At 40.2% G+C, this 21,906-nt stretch overlaps 1 protein-coding gene across 4 annotated transcripts in view; it reads right to left on the reverse strand.

Annotated features, from left to right (window-relative positions):
* Positions 1-1,511: 1,511 nt before the first annotated feature.
* Positions 1,512-21,906, reverse strand: part of Cc2d2a (coiled-coil and C2 domain containing 2A) — a 76,048-nt gene continuing 55,653 nt past the window's right edge. For 3 of the 4 annotated variants that reach the window (XM_048415033.3, XM_087909060.1, XM_087909062.1), the window contains 13 exons: positions 21,162-21,267; positions 19,601-19,710; positions 18,052-18,148; positions 16,837-16,935; positions 15,024-15,200; positions 12,431-12,634; positions 10,160-10,249; positions 8,778-8,891; positions 7,187-7,321; positions 6,317-6,439; positions 4,915-4,973; positions 2,889-3,066; positions 1,512-1,821 (listed from right to left, as the gene is read on the reverse strand). In XM_048415033.3, coding sequence (XP_048270990.3) covers positions 1,633-1,821; positions 2,889-3,066; positions 4,915-4,973; positions 6,317-6,439; positions 7,187-7,321; positions 8,778-8,891; positions 10,160-10,249; positions 12,431-12,634; positions 15,024-15,200; positions 16,837-16,935; positions 18,052-18,148; positions 19,601-19,710; positions 21,162-21,267 — 1,681 coding nt within the window. In that variant the 3' untranslated portion in view covers positions 1,512-1,632. The remainder of the gene's footprint in view (positions 1,822-2,888; positions 3,067-4,914; positions 4,974-6,316; positions 6,440-7,186; positions 7,322-8,777; positions 8,892-10,159; positions 10,250-12,430; positions 12,635-15,023; positions 15,201-16,836; positions 16,936-18,051; positions 18,149-19,600; positions 19,711-21,161; positions 21,268-21,906) is intronic. The other variant, XM_087909061.1, reaches the window with a different exon arrangement.

A 21,906-nucleotide genomic window follows, 5' to 3' on the forward strand; every position in this document is an offset into this window, starting at 1 on the left:
GCCAGTGTTGTGCTTTAGATACACTAGCTTTTATAAGCCTCACAGTGCAATGGAACAGGCAATATGATCTTTCTCTGTAATTATGGAAAAAGTAAATAACTTGCCCATGATAACCCAGCTAGTAAGTGTCACAACTAGGGTTTCTACAAAGTTGATCTTCTTAACTATGGTGTTACTATGTCTCTTTGTTATTATTCTGTAACTGTTATGGGCCAGTCTGGGCAACTGTTCCCTAAAGAGTTCATGAAAGTAGCAGAGTAGAGACAAACGGAATTGCAATGTAATTTAGTGGCATGTGTCAGCTAAAGCAAAGGTTACAGTTGATACTTAGTCTCTTCTCTTTGAAAATGAAAGCTCCATTGGTGTTCTGAATTGGAGGTCATTCTTTCACAGAGTTCATTGCGCATTAGGAAATAGTCTTGGTTGTCAAAACATGGTTGAGGAGAGCTCAGCTAAAGCATCTAGTGGGTGGAGGCCAGGTAGGCTGTTACATGTCTTAAAAGTTTTTAATTAGGTTTATTTTATGTGTGTTTTGCCTACATGTATGAAATGTATATGTGCCCTGTGTGCATATAGTGTCAGTAGAAGTCAGAAAAGGGCACTGGAGTTAAGAATGATTATGAACTGCCATATAGATAATAGAAATCAAACCTGGAGCAACAACTGCTGGGCAGTCTCTCCAATCCCTGCTGTCAAACAACACATAGGACAGCTTTCCACAAAGAGTAATTTGAGAAGTTCTGCTTTAGGTATTTCTGTCTGGCATACATCTTTCCATGTCAGTACACATATCTATATATTTAGTCCTCCTGCTTGTCTCTCTGTGTGTTGTGTTCCATGGTATATGCACCTGAGTCTGAGTTTAGGATTGTATTCAAACCCAGTAAAGCCACCGTAGAGGCTTAATCTTTTTGACCTAATTACCTCTCTAGAACTTTTGTCTTTAAATATTGGGGATGATGGTTTCAATATGAGTTACCAGGGACAAGGGTATGAGGTAGGATATGGATTTTCAATTTATAGCCATAAAATTTTTTTTAGTAGCTGTGTTTGCCTTGTTTTTTGTAACATACCGTTAATTTTACGAGCTGACCAACATTTATAAAATTTGATGCTGCAGAGTTGTCACTTAGTCCTCTAGACAAGTTGTAAAGATTTAACTTGCTGGGTTTTGGAGTTAAGGTTGTCTTTCTGAAGGACAGACAGACGTGAAGGGCACTAAAGACAAAGCAAATGTGGAAGTCTGGAGGCTGATCCTCATAGACAGTCTCAGCTGTGTTTGGGGTCAAAGTGTCAGGATGAGCCAGACTAATAAAACAGTTGTACGGGGTGGTGGCCCTTGCCTTTAACCCCAGTATTTGAGAGGCAGAGGCAGGAAAACCTCTGAGTTTTAGGCCAGTCTGGTCTACTGAGCGAGTTCCAGGACAGCTAGGTTTACACAGAAACCCTGTTTCCTGTCTCAAACAAACAAAAAAAGTGTCACACCAAACAAAAAGGGGGGCTACACCAACTTGTTTGAAAATAGATAATTTTACTTCATTACTTCAAAATATTTTCTTTTGATTCCATTATAATTTAAAATGTATATACTTACTGTCTTTAGGTAATATAAAAAACACACACATAGAAAAGCTACCTGTTACGTACAAGGGAAGCAACATAGATCCAAACAGACAAAACATTTTTAGGATAAGGGTGGATATATACAGCTAAAGCAAATTCAACATTAGGGACATCAATGTTATGTACTCCTGTGCTATATACCGCTTCAATCAAAGGCTTCACTTCAGAATAAGGCATGTGAAGGGGAAATCCGGAGAACTGAGGAGAAAAAAAACATTTGTACTCAGTAACGTTTGAAGGAAAAGTTATATGTCCTTATGTAAATTACATAACTCTTAATATTGAGTCTTTAAGATCCTGAGATTATTTCTATTTCTCTGTTCACTATATGTTAACATAAAAATTGAAGGTTTAATATTTTTGTTTTAATTACTGGCATATTAATGTGTCACCAGTCATTCACCGTTCCCATCTCTTGATAGCCCTTAGTGTGCACATGACCCATGTAATTCCACAGACCCAGGGAAAGCTAATCAGTGCGCTCCAACCCAGACACAAACATTAGTTTACAGGTCTGGGCGTGTGGCACAGTGTCTGCCTGGATGGAAACTTGCTGTGGATGGTGCCACACGTGTCCTCACTTGCTTTGGGCAGCGTGTGCAGACCTATCTCCTGGACTTGTTCTGCATTTATTTCTATAAGTAAAGCCTGCCTGAGGAAGTCAAGGTGGCAAGACTTGCAGAGAACTGGGACAGTTTTCCACTGCTAAAGCTAAGATGAACTGAAATTCTAATAAGTTCATTTTATTAGAATATTTTATTTCCTCATTTTCCTCAGGTTTTCATTTTCCTCACTTTACATCCATTTTGGCTTTCTTATTGTTTATCTCACTGCACTAATTATCAAATTACTTTATTACCCAGCTGTAGGGTATGAGATATAGGACAAACCACCAACAGGTAGTAGACAGAATATGTATTTTGTTAGTGGAATTTTTTTTATTGAAAAATCAGTCATCATAAAACCATACCTTTAAAACTTAATCAAAAATAGTCAGGGGGTGGTGGCGCACACCTTTAATCACACTTGGGAGGCAGAGTCAAGTGGATCTCTTGAGTTTGAGGTAGAAAGTTTGTTTTTCATAGGGTCTTATTGATAACTACTGAGTTTTAAAACATTTCATCATGTTTCTTTTTGGTGTATAGTACCTCACATACGTGCTTCATGGGTCTTATGTAGGTAGTGTGATTTCCCAATTGATTACTGGATAACTTCCAGGTTGGGGATGAGGAAAACACTGGCCATTTTCCCACACTTGTGCTTACCCTGTAGTCTCCCAACTGCCTCAGCAGTTCTGCCCTGTGGTCATCCTCTATGTCTTCTCCCTGACTTCTCTCCAGCAGAGGCAAGAAGTGGCGCAGGGTGGAGGTGCAGTACCTGTTCCATCGCGTCAAATGGCGTGGCCTCCAGTCCATGATTTTTTCTTTTAGTATTTTTTCAATCCTGTTCATAAAAAATAAACTTTTATTATTTTTTGCTATTCAACTTTCCCTTTTATTTATTATTTTTGTTATTGAATTTTTCCCATGTCCAAAAAATGCAGTTTTTATGCAGCATGGGGTACAGGTAAGTGCTTGAGATCATTTTTGATGGTGCTGTTTTCCCAGGCAGATAAGCAGCTACTTAAGGTCAAGTGCTTAAGTGATCCTTGTTCTTAAAGATTATATACATGGCAACAGGAAATACAGACAGGATAAACAGGATACAGTGCCTCTGATGACATGTGCCTAGCTAAATCAAATACATCCAGTAAGCCTTTTTTTAATTCTAAATTTTTATTTTTATTGGTAGTGTGATAGATAAATTATACCCAGGCAAAAGGTTTTTATTATGTTGGAAATCTGAAATATTTATCTAACACTTTGTGCTTTAGTGATTTTTATAATCCAGTGACTAATTCACAGTAGTTTTTTTTTTTTGTTACCTTAAAATTGCCTTTTCAAATGACTATCATTGTGTTGGGTTCATAGACTATGAGGCATGAACAAAGAATGAAGGGAAACTATCATCTGTTAAGCTATTATTTACTAGACACAGTGCTGTTCTTTTACATTTTGATTGGTTCTCAGCAATAATGCTTTGATGTATGATATATTCCAATTTTACAGAAGACGACGGTTTACAATAGGATGATGTGATCTGAGGCAGGGACAGTGGTGTCCGAGTTAAACACTCCTGATTCTGAAGCCTCTTTGCCATCTCAAGCACAGGTTGGAGAGATCCTCAGCTCATCATTGCTCAGGAGCTATGGGGCCACTTTTGGACTGAGTTAAAGTTTATGAATGGATTGCCAAATACTTCAAAAATGAAATCAATGAGTCTGGTCAATAGTTTGCTGAAGCTGTTAGCTGAGTCTCAGGATTGTAGATTGGTTTCTCCAGATCAGTGGTTCTCAATCTGTGACTTGCAATCTTAGGGTGGGCATGTCTTAACGCCTCTCTTACAGGGGCTGCCTAAGACTATTGAAACACATATTTACACTATTCAGAACAGTAGCTAAATTACAGTTACGATGTGAAAATGAAAATAATTTTATTGTTGGGGGTCACCATGACATGAGGAACTGTATTAAAGCACTGCAACATTAGGAAGGTTGGGAACCACTGCTCTAGTCGGAGATTCCACACAAAGGCATTATGGAGAATTGGAAGTAAATTGGTATTCCTAGCAAGAATGTCTTAAAGGGTTACGTTTAATCCTGTATAATTTGACAAACTGTTCTTCACACAATGTGACTCAAAGGGAATGAAACACAGGCTTTGAAATCAGAATGGTCTGTTGTCGAGGTGTCAGAAGCCCACTTTAACATTTAAGAAGTGTGTGGACCACTCTGAACCTCAGCTCTCACATCTGTGGAACAGAATAAATGCAGTTGTACAGCATTAGTGGAATTACAAAGACTCACACAGGCTTTAACCAGCCTTTACTATGGGTTAGATTCATAAGCTAGATGAAGTTCTACAAGCCACTAATTAGATAAAAGAGGCATTTTTAAGCCGAGAATTCTCATGTGTACCAACAAGACCCATAATTACAGGACATTAAGTTTCAACATGAGTTAGTCTTTGGAGAACTACATGTAACTAATATTCACCCCGTATTTTTGCCCACAACATGATTATGCTGATGCCTCATTAGAGTCGGGATTTAAACGTCATATCTGTACTTGGTATCTGCAGACAAAAAGTCTAACAATCCTGATCATTTCATATTGATCTAAGCTGCGAGTTTAAAGTTTGTTATTATACTTATAGTGATAGATTGCCTATGGATCTGTGGGTATTTTGTTACCTGTCTTGCAGCTCAGCCGCAGCCGTTTTGTCTGTGTGTTGATAAATTAGCTCTTCAGGCTATAAAAGAGAAAGTTCAGTCAGCACCTACACTTAATTTGAATAGGCATTTCTTCCTTTTCTAAACTTATTTTCAATTCCCTGGAGGCCAGAAAAGGGCATCGGAGTCTCTAGAGTTGTAGTTATAAACGGTTGTGAGCTACCGAATGTGTGCTAGGAACTGAACATTGGTTCTCTGCAGCAGCAGCCAGCGCTGTTAACCTCTGAGTCACTCTATCTACTCCTGGTTTTCTTTTTCAGTAGTGAAATTTGAGACTAAGAAAACACAGCCCAACAGATGCCAAGGAAATTAGAACCAAGGGTAAGGGAAATGTCACAGATTACAGTGCTTTGTCATTCCTTCTCGGTTTCATTTCCCTTACCCCTTGTCACACAAGTAACCATGAACTGAAGTTCTGTTCAGATCTTTCTTTCAACTAGCATTAAGGACTTACTGTTGCTAAGCACCCTCAGCAGTCATGGGCAAATCTCATGTTTACATTGTAGTAAGTGAAGATAAGTGACTTAATTGTGTTTATTATTTTACTGCAGATTTGTGTATTCCTAGACAGTCTGCCCTGTTTTTGCATGTTTTCTAAATTTGAGATTTATTTTATGAACTTGCAACTTCCTTTTTCTGCCTTTATATTGTACTAGGGATAAAAAAAACCCCACACATTTACAAGTGCTAAGTTTTATTAAGGCAGTTATTTGACTACTACAAAGTATTGCATTGTGTAGTATAATTTGTCTCATATTGCTCCCATTCTTAAGCTACCTCAGATTGCATTCCTGTGAAAAATCTCGTATGTACTACCTTCTCACAGGTGAGAATTTTTGAAGGGCTGTGTAAAGCTAGTTTGAACCGTTTGTGCCATGATAAAAGGTTATTTTTTTAATTCCAAAGCCAGTTGTTTTATATTCTAAGTGTGTGTGTCCAAACACTTTTAATAAGCAATGTTCAAGCTTACAAATTAGAGTCTACTTGTCATACTCTGAAGTTAATGTTATGAGCAGGTCCAGTGGGTTGGACCTGTAGTTTGATTTCATCCTTTGCAGTTAGGATCAATTTAGTGAATTAACACCAACATAAAAAGTTTAACTATATTTTGTGATTCTACTTAGTGAAAATTCTATTGAAGTCATGGACTTTCTATATAAAAACTTTCAAATATGTCTAAAATGTGAATACCAGTTCTTCATATAAATTTGTCACAAGTTACCGAACTAATGTTTTAAATATTACATGTAAATTTAGTATATTAAATAACTAAGAGTAGAATTAAGGATCAAGAAATAAGTAGTTTTTTCACATAAGGATTTCATATCACTTTATTCACATTTGATTGTTAATAGAATTTTACCTGAACACTGGAAAGGCCAGGATATGGAAGGCTTCGTGAAAAAAAAGATTTCCATAGTTTGGGCTTTGTGACATCAAAATTTATCCTTAATGGTGAATCATGGTGTTGAATATTAAACCAAATCTAAAAAAAGTATATTAGGATATATGTTAGCAGATATGTACACAGATATGTATATATATGTGTGTGTGTGTGTATATATATGATATAGGGAGAGGCAGTGAAGGAAGTACATTAACATCTTTGAAGGTATGTACACGGGTGTGTATGTATGATAAAGGGATTGGCAGTGAATAAAGCACATTAGGAATATGTTAGCAGATATGTACACAGGTGTGTGTAATATGGTAGAGGGAGAAGCAGTAAAGGAAGCAAAGATATGAACAAGCTACATTTTTTTCTTTAAAATATTTTAAAGTTTATATGAATTTTACAGTCAGTGATATAGTATCAGTTGTTCTCAGTTTTTTCACATTCTCAGACATGTTCTCTCTCTCACACACACAAACACACACACACACACTTTTTTAAAAAACCCAGTTTTCTCAGGTGACAAATTGCTCTGACAGAAGGGGCTAGGCATTGTAAGCTCTGTTGTGGAATGCTAATAAGATAGAGCCAGGACAGAAATTGGATCCTCTGAGTCTAAAAACCTTCTGTACTGCTTCTGAAGGTCAGATGACTAATTAAACCAAAAGTTTAATTTAGGATTAAAATGGCCAGTTCTTCCAATTCTGCCAACTTATTTATATTTATGTAAATGTTCATTTGAATATTCATATTTCTACATTATTTCCCTATATAAAATCTCTACATAAATTGGTCAACTTACAAAAACAGCCATATTTAAGAGAAATTGGTAATACTCACATTATCAGTACTAATTAAACAGCCCACCCTTTTCAAAGGGCAGAATGTATCAAATTGTCCATAACAATGTCCACTGCAGGGATTCCATATTAAATAATAATTTTTCTCCAAAGTTAGCACATAGGCAGTTGGACCCTAAGAAAAAGAGCCAATAAAATATTTTTCAATTAATTATAAAATAAGGTCAATAGTAGTTTATAGAATTCTTTTTTAAAATGATGTATGTTTTATCTCTGTGTGTGTGCATGCATGCTCATGTGTGCACACACAGGCAGGTGGCTACTGAAGGAGTTAGAGGAGGGTGACAGATCTCCTAGGCTGGATTTATAGGCTGTGAGTTTCCCCAACATGGATGCTGAGAACTAACTTCCTCTATGAGAGTAATAAATATTCTTAACTGCTGATTCATCTCTCCAGTCCCAGAAATAATTCTTCATTTTAGCTGGTCTTCTACTTTCTAAATTTTATGGCTAATGGATTTAAAAATGGGATTCGATATTTTTCAGAAATTTTGGATTTGGTACTAATAGAGTGTTACTAGTAATCAAAGATATCACTTGCCTTACCAATCAGTATAGCTTAAGGCTTTCTGAAAAACTCTTGTTAGTGGGATCTTTTGCAGAGCCAGTAAAGTTGCCATTTGAATATCTAGAAGGCTGGTTAGGCCACAATGCTTTTACAGTTCCTAATAAAGTCACATATCTTTGAGACACAGTCTATATTTACATGACGCATAGATTTGGAAAGATATACACCCAGTGATTGAGATGAAAGGTGTTGCTTCCTACTTGGAATAGTCATATATTATAGATTCTTTTATTCAGTCAGTATTCGTTTATTGCTGATGCATGAATTCTCCTGATGTTTACAAACAGCCCTGGAGTTGTGTGATTTGCTGAGAGTCACAGAACCTTGAGCATAGGCCCATGGCTCGCTTGCCTTGTCTTTTTCTTGTTCCAGGAGGGACTCATGATATATAATTCCCAAGGGCTCTTGGAGCATCATGGCTTCTTTAGAACACCACTTCCGGTAAACTGCTACTATCCACACAAACTTTTTAACCTCATCCCAGAATTACTCGTTGTTCCCTAAACATTGGTATTTTGCTGTGGGGTGGGGAATACTCCGAGAGTCACCAGGTCTTTTAAACTTTAATATGTTGGCAAGAACAGCAAAACAGAGCGGCTAACATTCTTTCTTACTGTGTTTTATCTGGTGTTTCCACTCCCTCCCAAATTAGTAACAGTAAAAGAGGGGAAATGGAGAGAGTTCCCTTCACCCTTTAGCATAATATCCAAGGGAATGAGATTGTGGGGAACATTGATGAAGCAGGTTGCATATTAAAAGAACAGCTAAATAGGGGCTGTAGATGGTAAAATGTTTAGATGTGTCAGAATTGTCTGAAGTATATGGCCCCAAGTAAACTCTTAAGCCACTCCATGTGGTATCCATTGTGGTTCTGTCTGCCTGTTGTGGTGTTTCTGCCACTTCATAGCAACTGAAAGGACTGTCGTGCAAATTAGCCCTGCCCATGAGGAGCATCTGGTTAGATAACCACATCTTTTTGTTAATAGCACCCCATGTGCCTTACCTCGGGAATGGCACTGCCCATCACCAGCCATGCCTTCTTCCCCAGGGACAGAAAGTAATTGCACAGCAGCACTGCATGCTCTTCTTCGTCTCCTGCCAGGAGATCAAGGAATTGCTGAGAAAGATAAAAAACGTTATATTGACTGTTTTATTCTAGACTGACCATGCATGCAGGATCTTATTTGCTTTGTGGTTCAGGCTGGTCTGGCACTCACTATGTAGCCCAGACTGGCCCTGAACTGGGAGTCAGCCAACCCCAGCCACCTTGTCCCCAGGACTAGGATTAAAGACATGCATGTCCCATCATATTAGCTTCTCATGCAAAATTTAATGTCTTAGTTGAGATCAGTGCCTTAAAGTATAAGACATTTTTGTTTAATGCGGATGATTCTTTAATGGACATCATGTTTTCTCTAGATTGATGCTGATGGCATGAATATCTAGAACCAGTATGCTCACAGTGAGTAGAAACAGTAGATTTCCATGGTTCCACTTCAGTGTGTAGCAGCTAGTTCACTAGGGCTAAACATTTTCTAAGTGCATTGCATGATCTCCCTGATTTATCCCAGAACAGCTTTGGGAGGGTCCTCCTCTTTTTATGAGCCTTGCAGATGCTGAAGTCCAGAGACAAAGGTGCCATTCTGTTCTTCTTTTCTTCGTATGTTTTCGTGTACCCTTTTGAGAAAAACCCCTCTTGGCTCTAACACCTTTTCCTCTAAAAATGCCAAGATTTATGTTGCCAAGATGCATTTGGGAGGAAAAAGTTAAAGTACAACTGAAGTTTTTACATTTAGCACCTTCCATCAAAGAAAGTTGGGTATGTTAAATTTTATGGAAACGTGAGACAACCTGAAATCCAGAAGCACATTAAACACCCATGCTAATATAGGTTTGCTTTGCTTCATACCACCCACGGTCCCTGACTTGGTGCAAAGAATGTGTTTGACATGGCATATCTTAGGAAGCTCACAAATTAAAGATATATAATTTTTATTGTAGAATGAGATTTATCCTTTTTCTAAACAAAGCTGTGATATTAATGTATTATTAGGTTAATTCGACATCAATGCAGGTGAAATGTTTCCATTCTTTGTGTGAATAATTCTTTGAAACAATACTTTTAGTTGGGGTGGGTGTTACTGCGGATCTAACCGATGTCCTTGCATCTGCTAGGCAGGCGTTTACCACTGAGTTATATCCCCAGCCTAGATTTTCTTTAACTTTTGCAGTTTGGTAAAAGTGAACCAGGAATAAAGATATTTCAGAATTTAGCTCAAAACTGCTACCAGATGGCCAAGCAGATTTTTAGGATGACTGATGAGCAATTTAAGGTTATGCAGGGCCTTTAGCTTTAGTTTAGGAAAGCGGCGAGGAAGGACTCACATCAGACGTGCTCCATAGGTCACAGATACCAGCAAACGAAACAGTATCCGGCAAGAAAGGGATCAAGGACACGTATCGCGCTACCAGTTCCTGTGCAAAGAAAATTAACTTCCAGTAAAACAGAAATCTGCATCCCCACTTAAACTCCCAGTAGATGTTTCATGCATGTGTGCAGGATGAAGTCGATGTTCACAAAGTGTTTACTAAGTACATTGATATCTTGATCCTCTCCCAAAGCTATGAAGAAGGTTATCTCACAGAGAAACTGGCGTTAGTGTGCCTCTGAAAGTCCTTATCTCCCTCACTTCTTTTTTCATTTGTGTTTCCTTAAGTTTTGGCATCATCTTGGACTGTACTTTTCTTAACCTAGCCCTGAAAGCAGTCATTTATTCCTCTAAGGAGCACTAGCTCATTTTAGGAGGGAATAGAATATGGAGTCAATTCTGGTCATTGTAGTATAATTCACAATTTATCTCCAAGGAGGCCAATTACTTTTATGTTTATTGACTTCCCATGATTATACTTCTATGAATTTTCTTTTAAGAATTTGGACATTTGGGGGCCAATGAGTTCTCTCAGCAGGTAAACACACTTGCAGTTTGAGCTTAAGAACCTGAGTTTGATTTCTGGAACCCATGTGTGGTTGTCTGAATGAGGATGGCTCTCTTAGGGTCATATATGAACACTTGATACTTGGGTAGAAAGGATTAAGAGGTGTGACCTTGTTGCTGGGGACTGCCTTTCAGATTTCAAAGTGCTCATCCATTCCCACTGTGCTCTCTCTCGTTTCCCAGTTGTGGATCAACATGTGAGCTCTCAGCTGGTCCTACACCCTACCATCATGGACTCTAGCCCTCTGAAACAGTAAACCCCAGACTCTTTCTCTGATAAGTTGTCTTGGTCATGTATTATCACAGCAATAGAAAAGTAACTAAGACAGAAGTTGGTATCATGAGGTTTTTTTTTTTTAATAGATGTGAAAGACTTTGAAACTTTGAAGTAGAAAAGCAGTTGAACACTGTAAGCAGAGCTTAAGTGGCCATCCCACTAGGAGCTTGGAAGAAAGATGGTAGTGTTGCGAGCTGTGTGAACTGTGGAGTCCTAACTCAAAAAGTTTCAGAAGAGAATAATATTAGTAACTGGGCCAGATACTATTTTTTGTTTTTGCTGTTTCTCCATGCCTTAACTGCTTTCTCCCTCAGCCTTGTAGCTCATCAAAACCCAGTTCTAGTCATCTTGAGTTACCAGATAACCTGAGATCAAACACTATTTCAGGTATCTTTCTAGTGTAATCAATTTCTTCTCTTTGATTTGTTTTCTCTCAGTTCTGTATTATCCATAACCTAAAAATATTGGAAATAATCCATCTTTTCTAAACAGTCTCCCCTGGGAGCAGTTTATGCACATTTACAGTGCTGGGAAGGACAGAAGTCGCCATTATGGGCACTGAGGATGCAGCTCAGTGGCAGAGCACTTGTCTAGCATACCTGAGGCCTGAGAGCAATCTCTGCCAACAATGCACAATGTCCTACCTGGCTTCCTATAGAAACATTGTATATAGTAAATTTTATATCTACTGTAGTCATATTTATGTGCATTTATATATGACTATATTAAAACTTAGAAATAATTACTCACTTTACTATCCATATCCTCAGAATAGTTACGGGTTATAGTATTCACTTAAAATTGGCTTAACATATATATGGCTTTTATACAATTTTGTGGTAGGTAGGGAGTTGTGAAGCCAGTGAAAGGTACATGTATATTTAATATCTCAGTGTGAGTTCATGGTAGGATGGACTGAATATTGAAAATACATATTGTTCAAATAGCTGCCGTTTGAATTCAGTTTTGAATTCAAACAGCAGCTATTTGAATTCAGTGATGCTTATAGCATTAAGCAGAATGCTGAGTATTTTGGTATAGCAGAAATTCATGCCTAACATTGAGAATATATGATTAAAATATGTTTATGTAAGACTTTGAAAGTTTCATATGTTAATCTTTCAGCACATACTATAAAGTCAAGGACACAGTAAGCAATCAGTTATTTATGGAAAGGATGAAAAAAGGATTATCATCATCTCTGGTACTTTCAGATTTCTCTAAAGACAGATATCCTCATGGCCATAAGATAGTTTGAATCATCACTTTCATCTCTATGATCTTTGTGTACTTAATATCTTAAATATGAAATACAGTAACCTGGCAATACATTGAATTGAAAACATTTTTTTTAATGTTACCAATTGGCTGTGCCACACTCACTGCCGTTGCCTGTGGGTTGTTGGGGTAGACACTGAGGAGCTCCTGAGGAGGGTTTAAGGGCTTGAGAAAGCGCGTGATGAACACTGTCTTCCCGCTCATGTCGATTACTGTCGTAAGGCACTGGCGCCGTGGGAAGCGTGAGGCACATTCGGCTTGAAACTTCTCTGCTGCTTGAAGTAATTTCTCATCTTCCTGGCTATCAAACTTCAGAAAGAAATACTTCATGGAGTGTATATGATCACAGGAGACACAAAGGCTCTGTGAACTGGGTGTGTGGTTTTTAACATATCATTAAGTGATTCCTTATAAAATCATTTTTCTTGGTTTCTCTGAAGCTTCATTTAATTGTATTGATAATTTAAGAATTAGAAGGAGCATTAAGTACTTAATTTAGATTTAATAAGACAGAAAGTAGCGAATTGGCAACCATATGAAAGCTATTAGATTAATAAAAATAACTATACAGATTAAATGATGCAATACTAATGTGATGGATGAGCCACAAGCAATGGGGTTTTATGCGTGTTTTGACTTAGTCTTTTAAAGGGAAAGAGAGCCCAGAATCCCACATCTCAAATGTGAACACAGATTCTTAGCCTAGGGTAGAACTGTCAAGTTAGAAACTGTTGTAATTTTAGAAAAATAGAAAATTATGGTACAATGATGGTATTAAAAAAGCTATTGAATTCATTCTTATTCCTTTAAATTTATTTATTAAATTTGTCATCTGCTCATTCATGTAGCCATTTGAAAACTATTTCCCAAGAGTCTAAAAGATCTCAGACACTCTGGATTAAGAAAATCTCCTCAAGGAATTTCTAGTCTAGAGAGGAACATGAATAAGCAGCCAAACAGCTAAAGAATTTGTGCAGATTCTACAGGGTGCTACTACAGGGAGACCTAAGAGGATGTAGGAGAAACAACTGCAGGCACGGTCTAGAACAGGAGACCCCAAGTCAGCTGCTGGCCTTTCAGGTTGACAAGTGTGGCAGAAAATGTCTCAGCTACTCGGACTCAAATGCTCTGCCATGCATCTTGAAGGTAGGACCTGTATTTGACCTTTTACTTCCTATGCCTGGCACCTAATAAGCACACGCTGGCACCTAATCATTACCAAGTCATTAATATGCATCTAGGACACCAGCTCTTCAGGAGCAGTGTGCTGTTCGTGATCTGAGAAGTGCCACAGAAGGCCAAAGGTTACAAGAATTTAAGTTGTTTATTCTGAAGCAAATTTGGATGGAACTAACAGATTCAGGTTTATTCAAAACACAATTTAGAAGATTCTTCAAGGGTTCAGGTCTTTGACCCGTCTGTTAATGAAACATTTACAGAAAACAGAATGGGTTCATCCTGCCTTTGAGCAGTCAGTTGAGATGACCTCAACTGACTAGAAATAACTGTTAGAAACAATATCTGCATTGTATTTTTAAGACTCAGTCATGGGAAGTGAAGCTGAGCTACCAACATGCAGGAGACATTTAAAGTCAATGACTTGCTGACAAAATATAATGGCAAATGGGCCAAAAGGCATTCTTTTGTCTTTTTATATACTAGTGATTGCACCCAGGGCTGCACACATGCTACACACATGGCTGGACATTCTTTGTGGCACTGCAGGCATCTACAGTCCATTGCTAAGGGATCGCACAAACATTGGGATCCATTGCTTGTTCCCTAGGCAGTGGACAAAAGCAGCTAGTGAAAGCATAGCTGTTGACCTGTGAACTATAAAACAAGACACTCGGTACCTTCTTAAGCATGTCACTCATCTACCATAGGCAACCAAAAAGAAATGACAGAAAGTTAGTATTAACAACCCATGTTATAGACTTTTTAACCTAAACATAAAGTTAGGGATGTTAAAGTAACTAGTTCAGGGTTGCTACTGACTTACAAACCTTTTGTTCTCGTAAATACTTTCTAAAAAATCATTTGAAGTAGGATGGGGGTGGAGAGACAGTTCTGATCTGCCATCCTAAAAAGCTGTAGTTAGTGGAAAACCATTTCCAGGCTGTGGTCCTGGTGCTTCATGCTGAGAGCTTCTCTTTCTTAAACATCTTGTGTGGGAATCACCGGTGGGGCTTTCTACCACTGTATTTGTAGGTTGTCAGGAGCCTGCTAACCAATTTGTCTGCCATGTCAGAGGTCAACGGAAAATGCATACAGCCACAGAGGGGCAAGAAATGTCACCAAAGGTAGCAGTAGGATCCCAGGTTAACTTCGAGTTGCCATCCTGCCCTCAGTCTTGGAATATTTGTGTATGGGCATGCTTGGTTTTCTCCCGAGCTTGTGCCTAGAGGTAGACATTCAGAATATTTCTTTTTTTTCTTTCTCTTTTTTTTTTTTGAAAATAATTTGATGGGAATCTATTCTGTTTTCTTGAGAACCTTGGCTTTAGCAATGACGTTTAGGATCTGAGATTGCTGTTTCAGTATATTTGTGCTTCCGTTAATGCTTTCTTTCCTGAGCAGGCTTTGCTGATGGGATACAAACCTAGTAATTTTTTTTCTGCAAAACAAACTGTAATACTGCAAAACCCATTTCTTAGACTTCAGCATCCACTATGGTTTTCCAGATTGTACCCCATTACCTTTTCTCGCATTGGTTCTCCAGGAACCAGTTGAGGCTCAATGGTAATAAACAGGGTGATGTAAGAGCCTTCACTCAAGCTCCGGGCAGAATCAAAGGCTCGTTCCATGATAATGTTTCGCTCCTTACTATAGCCCAGAAGAACGGGAGGAATGTCTATTTTAAATGTGCCGTCAATCTGCGGGGAAAATATGACTTGGTAAGCACTGCGGTGATTTTGTAACAGGCATTCCAGGGGAATGGCCGTTTCTTATAATCAGATGCATCAGATAAACATCAAGCTTGTTCCAGGTTAGAATCCCTACGTTCTCAATAGGAAGGGCTCTATGCTTCCCTGACTTCTTTCTTTGTTTACTAGAGCGTGCATTGGTTGTGAACGCTTCCTGGGTTCAGATCTTGTCTTGAACTCCCAGTATTTCAGATGCCTGCTTTGTAAGAAGGAGAGCATAACAGGACCTGATTGTAGGGCTGTGGTGAGCAGGCAATGTGCTAAGAGCCATGAGGGACTAAGCAATGTCTGGCATGTGGTGCATACTCATTGGCTGGCAGCCTTCCTCTTTTCTGATTGCCCATCTTTCCTTCCCTGCCTTTCAAAATCTTACCTATGTTTCAAGGCTTAGGTCTAATGTCATCTCTGACTTTGCCATCGGTATACGCTTACACATACCTTGTTTCTTTCACTAATGTCTTAGCATTTTCTGCTTGTCTTCAGTAATGTGTATTTGCCATAGTCTAGATAATTGCCCTGCTAAGGGGTCTATTGTTTTGCTTCCTCTTGTGTCATCTTTCTCTGCTGAATAGCTGTGTTTTTTAGCTGTAGTCTGTACATAACAAACACGCCTCCAGAGGGCGTAAGTTCCTGCAGCGTGAGCTGTAAGAAAGAGCATGCACATTGCCACCACAAAGCAAAGGAGGTCCACACATTAGGCCATTCATTCGGTGTAATAATTTCTAAATAACCTCCAAACCTGAGGTTCAATAACTGTCAGACATTACAGGCAGTTTCACTTGTGAGATGATATGCTCATTAATTATTTCTTTTAAAAATCTATTAAGTGGGGGAATATGATTCTCATGGTAAGCACATCATTATAGCGGGAGACTGTCCCTTTGGCTTAAGAAAGATTGTAATTCCAGTCCACGCTTCACAGCCAATCTGAGCCTTGTAGAATAGAGGTTTGCTTTGGGTCTTTTGCTGGAAACCCTCTGGTCTCTGCTGCATCTGCCCTGTGTAGCAATCACAGTAGCACACAGTTGCCTATTGCCATAGATTTCATGCTGGGACACTTAACAGATTCCAGGGTCTTCAACCACCTCAGTAGAATTACGAGGTTATAAAAGAATTGCCAACCTCATGGATTTATTCAGCTGAACTGTTATGTCTACAAAAGGGTGTCTTTGTCAGGCATGCCTGCATTAATGATTGTTCATGTTTTAAAGAGTGCACACTTTCAGAAATATTGATAAATGCACTGGGTAAAATGGGCTATGAACTGCCCTTGTTTTCAGGTTACTTTCAGGCACCCATCCACTCATCTTTTGTCATTCTGACAAATCTCACTTTGTCCCATAGTCTTTAGTTCTGTTTAAATGTTTTAAAAGTCTGAGATTCAAGTAGTCGTGCATTAGCTCTTAGCTCAGAAGAACAGGAGTAATGACTATCTCACGCAAGGGTAATGGAAGATCAGTGACTTGATGGAGTTATTTTTCCAAACGCTGCACACATACATTTCCCCCACAGTTTTGAGTGTTTGCTAGGAAGAATGGATAGAGATGTTTCCTAGGCGCATGTAATTCTGACTTTTGTTACTTACCCTTGCTTGGAAATAGATAGTACTAAATGGGATTTTCACACATCCTAACCAGTGTCTCTCGATACGGGTATAGATTCCACTTCCTCGTTCACGGTCATCCTAAAGGAAGCATGAGAAGTAAGAATTATTTAAGAACTTTAAGCATTTATGTCTGTGTCTCTGTATCTGTATCTGTCTCTCTCTCTCTCTCTCTCTCTCTCTCTCTCTGTGTGTGTGTGTGTGAATGTGTGTGTGTGTGTATATGTGTGTGTGTGTGTGTATGCATGTGAACAGGTATGTGTAGCAGGCTTTCTTTGGGGCCACCAACCAGCTCCCAAAGCATGACACAGAAACTTATTAGTTATGAATGCTTGGCCTTTATCTTATGCTTGTCCCACTGACTCTTATAACTTAATTTTACCTGTTTCTCTTCATTTACATTGCCTTGGGGATTTTTAATCTTTCTTTTTTTCTGTATGCCCTACTCTGTGTCTGACTGGCTGGTGGCTGTGTGGCTGGCTGGCTCTGGGCATCTCCCTTTCTTTCTTCCTTCTTTTCTCTTCTCTCCTCCAAGCCTAGCTTCCTCCTCCTACTTCTCTACCCTCCAGCCCCACCTATCTTTCTACTGCCTATCTATTGGCTGTTGAGCATTTGATTAGACCAATGAGGTGCACTAAGCAGTCAAAGCAATACATCTTTACGTAATTAAACCAGTGCAGCACAAACAAATGTAACACATCTTTGTCTAGTTAAAGTAATATCCCACAACATGTTTGTATGGGTGTTCTTGACTATGCTATGCATATGGATACCAGAAATCGATGCCAATATATTTGGCATACTTGCTTCTCCACCTTATTCTTTGAGTCTGGGTCGCTCACTGACTGGGAGCTTCCTGTTCTGACTAGACTAGTCCAACAGTAAGCTCCAGGGATCCTCTACCCTCAAGCAGGTGCGTACCTTCCCACTCAGCTTTTACATGTGTACTAGGGCTCCAAACTTACATCCCGGTGCTTGCACAGTGGACATTTTACCTCCTGAACCTTTTCCTGAGGTCCCCATGTAATTAATTTGCTGGTAGGAAAGTAGCAAGATTTTAACAAAAAACATGTGGTTTAGGTTCCGATGTTTAAGTTTGTCTCCTTTCCCCACTTTCGCTTGTGCTTGGGACAGAGAGCAGTAGAGGATATGAAGGGAACACAGGTTCAGAGGACTCCTGTAAGGCTGAAAACCTACCTCTAGGATATCATAGAGCACTTCATCAAAAACGTTAATGTACACATCGTCCTTCACTGACTGTAAGCTGGCCGTGCTGTAGTCCCCGTTAGGGGCCCTGTGAGACAACGCATGAACAGAGACCATGAAAACAGGCAAAACAGAGTCTATGAACACTCAATGTCAGAGCATGGGGAATGCCCAGTGGGAGCACGGAGAGTTGTTTTGTCCGAGGATCTCTTAACAAGGACACAGAATACACATTTTCCTATTTTGTTTTCCTTCCTTCTTTCCTTCCTTCCTTCCTTCCTTCCTTCCTTCCTTCCTTCCTTCCTTCCTTCCTTCCTTCCTTCCTTCCTCCTTCCTTCCTTCCTTTCTTTCCTTAACATGTGTTGGAGTTTTGCCTGGCATGTATGTCTGTGTGAAGGTATTGCATCCCTTGACTTACAGACAGTTGTGAACTGTCGTGTGGGTGCTGGAAACTGAACCAAGGTCTTCTGGAAGAGCAGCCAATGCTCTTACCCTTTAAGCCATCTCTCTAGCCCCTAGAACATACATTTTTATTACACACTCCAATGGAACTGGTTCTGAACTTTGGGCTCTGTGGATCCAAACACTCTACTGGCTTGTACTGGTCAATACTGTATTCCCCAAACTCCATGGTACACCTTGCAAGGAACTGGCCTGCCAGGGCCTGTGGATGGCTAGAGCCAACACCAGAGTTATGGCCTTTCTAAGCACCTGGGCTCCAAAGGTGCTCCATCCAGAGGGATCACCTCCAGTCACAAACTTCCTGCTAGAATATGGCTGGAAGAAAGACACCTGCTACTCCTCACTCTCTCACATGAAGCCAAACAATATAAAGGTGAGAATCCTTTTCTGGGTCTTGGTCACGAGGACCCAGCCATACCTGTGTAAACGTGTCCCTCTACAGCAGGGCTTGAAACTGGGGTGCCACATGGATTGTGAACCTTCATCTGCTTTCCGGTTTCTGATCTTTTCCTTGTTTTATGTACAGTAGAGGTGACTGTTCCCTCTTTTGACTTTATTACTTCTAATTTCTCCCCTAATTTGTCTTTCATCCTTGCACAAGGACAGAGAATGAATACATATGACACCTACCACCTAAGCCTTTAAACCATCTTTCCTCTAAGGGTTTTCATTTCTTCTTCATGAAAGTTGAAGGTTACTTTAGGTCATTTCGCATACTAAACTAATAAAAGCCTTTGGCCTATAGGAAGTCAGAAACTGAAGGAAAGTAGATTGTTCCAACAGCAACCATGATTTTACTCTTTTTGTTTGGTTTTTCTTGAGACAGATTCTTACTGTATGGCTCTGGCTGACCTGGAACTTTCAATGTAGACCAGGCTGGCTTTGAACTCACAGAGACCCACCTGCCTCTGCCTCCCGAGTGCTGGGGTTAAAAGCATGTGCCACTACCCTGCAACCTCACTCCCAGAGCAGAGCCAGCTGTGGGCACTGAGAGGCAGGGTCTGGCCCCATTCCCCCAACCAGGATGCTTTCTCTCACTGCAGCCACTCAGCTCCTTACAGAAGAGTGTTCCATTTACCTGAATGGAAGCTCAAGTTCTTCGTTCCAGCTGGGATTTGGTCCTTCAGCTGTGGTTGTGTGGCAGATTGTTCTTTGAAAAGAGACTTCCACAAAAGGACGGACTAAGACCTGAATGTCGAACAAATTTCAAGTGTGTAATGGTTAGTTATTTTGTTCTTGATGGAGGAGCTATGATTATCAGACACGTGACTATTTTCTATCGTAGGCAAAGGAGAACATGCTTATTAAATAATATTTTTCGGAAGAAAATGAAATAGGAATTCTGCTCAAGAATTTGTGGGTAATTCTTTCTCTCTTTCTTTATTTTTCTTTTGGTAAGAAGGAGATAATGGAGATTTGTTCAGTGCCACACAGGGATGAGGGACGAAGAGATCCAGTGACCTCCTCCCAGTCCATCTTTGTCATCTTGAGGTGAGGGTAGGTTTAAATAGAAAAGAAGATACATGCACAATTAAACTGCACTGGCCAAGGCCTGGTCTGCTTCCCACCTCTGACTGAGTCCCAGAGTTCCCCTGCAGTTGTAAATTCCCAGAGGTGAGTTTCTCCTCTGATGTCCCTAGTGCTCCAGCCATTTTAGGGGGAGGCTGGTGTCTCATTCAGACTAAGCTGGTCTTAAACTCACTATGGAGCTGAGGATGACTTAGAACTTTGTTTTTAAATATATCCACATCTCCCCCCTCTTTAATCCCCCTACCACCTGGTAAAACCTGTGTTTGCAGGAAGTCACCCCTCATCTGCGTTCCTGGGATTTGATGGCCTGGGGCTGGACCCTTCCCTTTTCCTTCATTTCCACTGTGATTCTTGTAAAACTAGCCGATTTTGAAAGCCAATGAGTGGGGTTAAGACCCAGTCACCACCTGTGTTCGAATGAAAGCCAGATGGACATTCTGCCTCGGTGTGCTCCCTAGCTGCGTCTGGGTTCTGGTGCACTCACTTTGCAAAAAAAATTGCCTTGCTGGACTATTTCCAATTTGTATATTTCTTTGTGCTACACCAAGATTATTCTTTGTTTCTAACATTTTGAGGTAGGGTTTTTCTGGCTGGCCTTGAACTCCTTATGTAGACCAGGGTGACCTTGAAACAAAATCCACCTGTCTCTGCCTCCTGAGTGCTAGGATTAAAGGCATATGCCATAATGCCTGCATATTCATTTTTAGTTTCTGTGCGTGGGTATTTGTCTGTACCACAGGTATGCCTGGTGCCCGCAGAGGCCAACCAGAAGAGGGCATCCCATTCCTTGGAACTGGAATTACAGACATCTGTGAGTTTCCAGGAGAGGACTAGTACCTAGGACCTACAAAGAAGCAGCCACGTGGGCTTAACTACTGAGCCTATCTCTCTAGCCCCTGATCTTGAACTTCTGATCCTCTTGTTTCTCCCTTCTCAGTGCAAAAACTATAAACAGTACCACACTCAGCTTATACCATGGATCTGACCTAGGGCCTTGGGAACGCTACACAAGCGCTACACCAACTGAATTATAACCAAGGCCCTTAAAGGCAAATCTTGAAGACATTCAGGTCAGGATTCAAAGCAGAAAGCCAGCCTTGTTCTCTCACCTGGCCAAGGGGGTAGTCAGTGCTGTGCACTGGGCTGTGCGTGTTGGGGGCAGCAGTTTGCTTTTCAGTGAAAGTCCTTGAAGATCTCGATGGCTGCTGGAACTTGCTAGGAGGGAAAGGCACAAAAGGAGTCAGTGACAAGAAAGTGCCGACTGAGATGAGTTCTGTGATGGTGCCGCTGATCGCAGAGTGGCCGTCGTCTCTCCGCCTGCTGACATCTAGAAGGCTTTGAGTGTGTGCTGGTCCATCCTGGGGCACCTTGTGATTACCAAGTCGTTCCCCAACTTCCCTTCCCAGGCCTGCATGTCTCTCTCAGAGCAGAGAAAGGACAACTTTCCCCCTCCTCCACTCCCAAAGGTGCTTGAGTCACGTGAAGCCCAGTCCCTCTCTGCAGCAGAGTCCTGACTCCATCTCATGGTTCTCTTTCACTGTATCAATAGATGTTTTGCAGTAGGATGAAGAATTAGTAAAGGAAAAGGGCGGGAGCTGAAGAGATGTCAGTGGGTAATGGCTCTTGCTTCAGCACCCATATAAAAATCTGGGTGTGTTCGTACAAACACTTGTAACTGCAGCACTTTGGGAGGGGGAGACAGGAGAACAACTGGGGGCTAGCTAGCCACCAGTCTTGCTCTCTATTCAGTGGGGCCCTATCTCAGAGGACTAAGGTAGAGCGTGATAGAACAGGACACCTGATGTCCTCCTCTGACCTCTGCACACAAGCGTAAAGGTGCATGCACACATATAC

This window comes from Myodes glareolus, chromosome 8 (assembly GCF_982192425.1).
Source record: "Myodes glareolus chromosome 8, mMyoGla1.1, whole genome shotgun sequence".
Classification (NCBI taxonomy): domain Eukaryota; kingdom Metazoa; phylum Chordata; class Mammalia; order Rodentia; family Cricetidae; genus Myodes; species Myodes glareolus.